The sequence below is a fragment of the Pteropus vampyrus genome, unplaced genomic scaffold (genome assembly GCF_000151845.1).
Source record: "Pteropus vampyrus isolate Shadow unplaced genomic scaffold, Pvam_2.0 Scaffold444, whole genome shotgun sequence".
Lineage (NCBI taxonomy): Eukaryota > Metazoa > Chordata > Mammalia > Chiroptera > Pteropodidae > Pteropus > Pteropus vampyrus.
The window spans coordinates 1081149-1086506 of NW_011889225.1; the positions used below are offsets into that span (position 1 = coordinate 1081149).

Consider the following 5358-nt stretch of genomic DNA (forward strand, 5'->3'; position numbering starts at 1 on the left):
AGTACCTTTTCCCCCCTCTCCTTCCAGATTACTCTGTGACTGCCAATTCTAAGGTGGTGGTGGTAACTGCAGGAGTCCGCCAGCAAGAGGGAGAGAGTCGTCTCAATCTGGTACAGAGGAATGTTAATGTCTTCAAATTCATTATTCCGCAGATCATCAAGTACAGTCCTGACTGCATCATAATTGTGGTTTCTAACCCAGGTATCATTATAACGCCTGAAGGTTCAGTTCTATTAATTTCAGTGTTTTGGGATCTTGTTTTATTTTCTTTTCTGAAACTTAAAAATTTTGTTCTGGTATTTAACTAACAGAAGCAATTCACGAGTCCTGTTATTGGCCGTAGGAGTGGTATTTGCAGAACAAATGTAACTGTCCCAGATCAAATGTTTAAAAATGAGAGAAGAGTTTTCCACAAAACAATTTCATCTGTTTGTTTTATCCGAGTTTGTTGTAGAGTCTAAAAGCTTTTAAAATTTCTATAAAGATTATCTTAGAATGAATGCATAATGAAACGTTTAAATGTGGCTTTTGTAAGAAATATTTTAGCATATTTGACCTTCCATTTTCCAGAAAAATTCTAGCATCCTATATCTCTAAAACTCTTCAAAACTGAATCTGATTGAATTTGAAAAGAGTTTAAGAAAGCCATTAATCAGTCCAGGTTTAAAAATAGAATAGACTATACCGAAGGACAAATATATGCGAACACCAAATGTTGCATCTTAAAACTTCTGTTCAGAAAGAAATGCATTTTTTTAGCCTAAACAGTCACAATTCACTCTCTATTTCACACTTCTTTTGTCTATAATTTGCCACCAAGCTTATTGTTTAGTGCTGGGCATAAGAGATACATTGATAAAATGGTAAAATTGATTATCTCTGACACATAGAGAAAGATTGTGAATTAGAGCTAGAGGAATCCTTGGAATATATGAAATATTTAGAGTTGATAGCCAGCAAGGACAGAGATTATTTTAGTATTATTCTTATTCTCTTCGATCCTGGATTGCAGCTTGCTAACTAGTTTGATCTTGCATCTAAAAGTTCTCAGAGTAGCAGATAGGAATAAGATAGCTGGCACATATGGAGTTGCTGCATGCTGATCCTGTGGCAGACATTAATAACTGGTTATACAGCTTTTCAGGTATAGTTTCAAAGTCTTAACAATAGAGAGTCACTCCCACTGAACCCAAGTTGCCAAGGAAGAGTTTATAATATCTATTCCAAAATGACCTTAAAATATCTCAGCCAGTGTCTGTTATGAGTGTGGAGGTGGAAACTGCAAGATTAACCCCTTGCTTTCTTTGTGTGCACATATTCCTGTCTAGACTAGCAAGTTTTGCCTCTGTACAGCCTCGGGGCCACGCCACACCAGAATAAAGGCTCTGTCATAGTGGTCCTTTCATTAAATAGTAGGAAATGTTAATACCCTGCATTATCATAATCGTTTACTAAATATTATTGGTGCCCAAGAAAAGTTATAGTAGCATGCCTTGATAATTTAGTCACCAATGGCGTTTGGTTTATGATGACAGTCATTAACAATCATGGAACGTTAGAATTAGAAGAAACTAAAGTGACAATCTAATTCAACCCTTTTTCTGTTCCTTTCTATATGCAGTAAATTAGTTAATCTGCAAGGTTTTTAGGTATTCTTGTTTCAAGTAATAACGTAAATAAAAAAACCACAATATTCCATTTTCATGTTTTACTAGTTCTCTTAATATAAAACTTGAAGGTTTTTATTTTTTTGTCTCCAACCCCCATGGAAAGTCAAATTATTTACATCTTTCTGGGCACGTTTCATTTGGGGAATGGGGACATGGGAGAGGAGGAAGTCAGGGCGCCCTCTAATTGGCATAGCAGTTGAAATTGGTTTTGATTTATTTACATGTATTATTTCTAAAAATTTCAGTGGATATTCTCACATATGTTACCTGGAAACTAAGTGGATTACCCAAGCACCGTGTGATTGGAAGTGGATGTAATCTGGATTCTGCTAGGTTTCGTTATCTTATGGCTGAAAAACTTGGCATTCATCCCAGCAGCTGCCATGGATGGATTTTGGGAGAACATGGCGACTCAAGTGGTAAAAAAAAAAAAAAAATAGACAATAATTACCTTGTATTTATAGTATTGTTCTTGCCATTCTGAAGGGTTTTTTTTTTTTTGTTTTTAAATTTTATTTTATTTTTTTTATTATTTTATTATTATTTATGCCTACAGCACCTGGACTTCCCGGGTGGCCTCCCATCCAGATACTAACCAGGCCCAAACCTGCTTAGCTTTCGAGATCAGACATCGAGCTTGTTCAGGGTGGCATGGCTGTAGACCATGGACTGTGGCTCCACTGGGGCGTGAAACCAGGACTTTCTGCATGTAAAGCAGACGTGCTAACCGCTACACTATGGAACCATGTCCAAATTTTATTTTTATGTTTTTACAAATTTAACACTATAAATAGATAATTTGTGTGGGGGGTAACTTTGATACTAAGTAAATATCTGATTCCTTATCAATCTTTTACCTGTTAAATGTGTCAATGATTCTTGGTTAAATAAATTATTACTCTGATGTCAAATATGATATTCTGACCCCATCAATTCTTTAATAGTTATTATTTGGATTCTACTATAAGAGAGAGCTTTCTCTAACCCATTTATTATTTATTCATTTATTTATATCTAGGTAGACTCAGGTTTTTACTTTATTCCACAAAGTTTCTGTCGCCATCATTATAATGCACAAATTTGTCAAGTAACAAGCTCTTCAGGCTGGCTCCTGTGTCTTTTTGACACGTCTTGCCATTTTTTGAGTCCTTCCTTGCTTTCTAGAACAATGAAGAGCACCAGGCTCATCTTGTACACCCCCTTTACCAGCACTAGAATCATCTATTTCTCTAGTGAGCCCTGTTTCCTTCTCAGGGGAATGGCGTTTAGAAACCAAGGTCAAGATAGGTGTGCTGGTGCTCCTGGTATGTCTTTGTTTCTAGCCCCTTTCAGTGGGCAGAGCTATGATAACCATAATGTTTATCGAAGAAAGAATAAATTGGGTAACAAAAGCTTTTAAATAACCAGTGTCTACTATTCAATAATGTAAAAAACATCTTTCTTCAAATGAAATCTGATTTTTAATAAACTACTAATCATAACTATCAATCGTTTAAGTAATAAGACACCATATGGTAAATCACTCAAATATTTTCTTTAGGAATTTAAATAGAATTGTTGGACATAAATTAATAATTGCAAAAGACCAACATTAAAATTATATCGTGCTTCTATTTCTTTTACAATGCTTTGTTTTGAAACAGTTAAAACCTATTTATTCTAAATGTTTCATTTTAAGTTGATATTTCTTTTTATTTAAATTAATATTTCTGTTTCAAACAACTTTATAAAAAACATTTATAAATTGTGATTGTATTTCAGAATTCTAAACATATTTATTAAACATAGAATTTTATATGTTGAGTAGACTTATGGCATGAAACAAATTATCTAAAACTTTAATATTAATAATGATAATGATGACCTGTGTTTTACTAAATTTATTTCCACCCAGTATGCAAGGAGCTATTTTCTCCCTAAAAGGTTAAAGTATAAATTTTCCTTTGAATTTAATGAGAGTTTATAATGTGAGTTTAGTAAAGAGTTTCCTTTGCTATGATAAGAATTTGGTCTTACAATTATTGCCTTTGTGCCTTTTTATATATAATGATGCTGATTTTTTTTTTTTCTGACACATTGTACCACTTTATTCAAGCATTACTTATATCTAAGAATTTGTCTGAATTTATTTCCTATATAAATTATTTAGTACGATGTCTGGTATACAGTAAAAGTTCAAAATAAATGCTAGTTATTACAAATATATAATTACCAGAACCACCATTCCGAAAGTAATATTACATGTCCTCTAGTTCAAGACTTACATTGTAATGAGGAAAAAATTGAGGCAAAGCAGGCATAGTGGCTCATTGAAGATCCCTTAGCTAGTTAGTGGCATGATTACAACTGGAATCATGTCTTCTGACTCCTGTCCAATGTTCTGTTCACTTATTACTGTGTCATTTTTTCTAAAACATCCACCCCCATTTTCATATTGATCTATATTATATACAAGAAATGAAAGAGAATTAAACCATGCTCACCCTGACGTGATTATGTAGATCTCATAGCTTTCAAAGACCTTGAAAATGCTTTAGTTTTCTCCACAATGAGCCTGAATTCGCCAAAGAAAAGAGATCTTTGGCCATGGGCAGCTTTGCCTTTCATAGGTGGTTCTAGCCATACTAGACTTCACCGGATGCTTTTGCTCATATTTTCTGAGTCTACAGTGCACTTCCAAAGGTCCGTGAGGAACACATACTTATTTCTCAAGGCCTAGGTCAAATGCCTTTATATTTGTAGCCTTTTCTTGCACTCATTTCCCCTCGATATTTATTATACTTTCTCCATATTTCTGTGCGAGCTTATTCCATTGGTTTAGTTTCTTTTACTTGTCTGTTTCTCCCAGTAGATTCTGAGCTTGTGCACGGCACAGAGCATGTCTCTATTCATATTTGTATGCCTAGATTTTCCGTATTTGTTTTTGGCTGAGCAGGTGTTAAGAATAGGTAAGGAGGTTGTTTTGGTGCATCAAATAGCCAATGATAGCCAACACCTTTGTCTGCTGTGCCTCTGGAATCATTCTTGGAAGGAAATATTTGATCCAGTTAAGAGCAGAAAAATTCATTTTGGTTATGTGAAATTTCTTTCAAGAAATAGAATGAACTTGAGGCATGAGAAAGAGATACTTTGATTATATTTGGGTCTTAGCTTATTAGAAAAATAAGCAGGAGGAAAGTTAAGAATTCTTCAAACCAAAAGTTTAGGATAGTCTTGAACTAGAATCTCTTGTGATTCCACAAGCTTAGAGAAAAACAAAGAGTTTCATATTTTCTGTAAATATGATACAATAATTCTGTTTTACACTAAAAGGTTGAAAGTTAAAAGATCAGATGTGTGACTATTTGAATGCAAATGTCAGTCTTTTGGAGGGAAGTATACTGGAGTCAGTTGTCATTGGAACAGTTCCAGTAGGAAATTTGCATCATAGGTGAAATCTGAACTAGGAGAAGAAAAGATTTTTTTAAATAATGTCAGAAATATGTAAAATATTTGTTTGTTTGTTTGTTTTTCATTTTTCAGTGGCTGTGTGGAGTGGAGTGAATGTGGCAGGTGTTTCTCTCCAGGAATTGAATCCAGAAATGGGAACGGACAATGATAGTGAAAATTGGAAGGAAGTGCATAAGATGGTGGTTGAAAGGCAAGTGGAAGGAGATTTAAGACAATTTCATTTTTACTTGATGGAATT

At 34.2% G+C, this 5358-nt stretch overlaps 1 protein-coding gene and 1 pseudogene across 1 annotated transcript in view; one reads left to right on the forward strand and one right to left on the reverse strand.

The window, feature by feature from the left end:
- Nucleotides 1-5358, forward strand: part of LDHB (lactate dehydrogenase B) — a 21442-nt gene that overhangs the window by 12273 nt on the left and 3811 nt on the right. Inside the window, exons 5-6 of the mRNA XM_011381581.2 lie at nucleotides 1916-2089; nucleotides 5193-5310. Of these exons, the coding sequence (XP_011379883.1) occupies nucleotides 1916-2089; nucleotides 5193-5310 (292 nt within the window). The remainder of the gene's footprint in view (nucleotides 1-1915; nucleotides 2090-5192; nucleotides 5311-5358) is intronic.
- LOC111732325 lies at nucleotides 2218-2333 on the reverse strand (annotated as a pseudogene).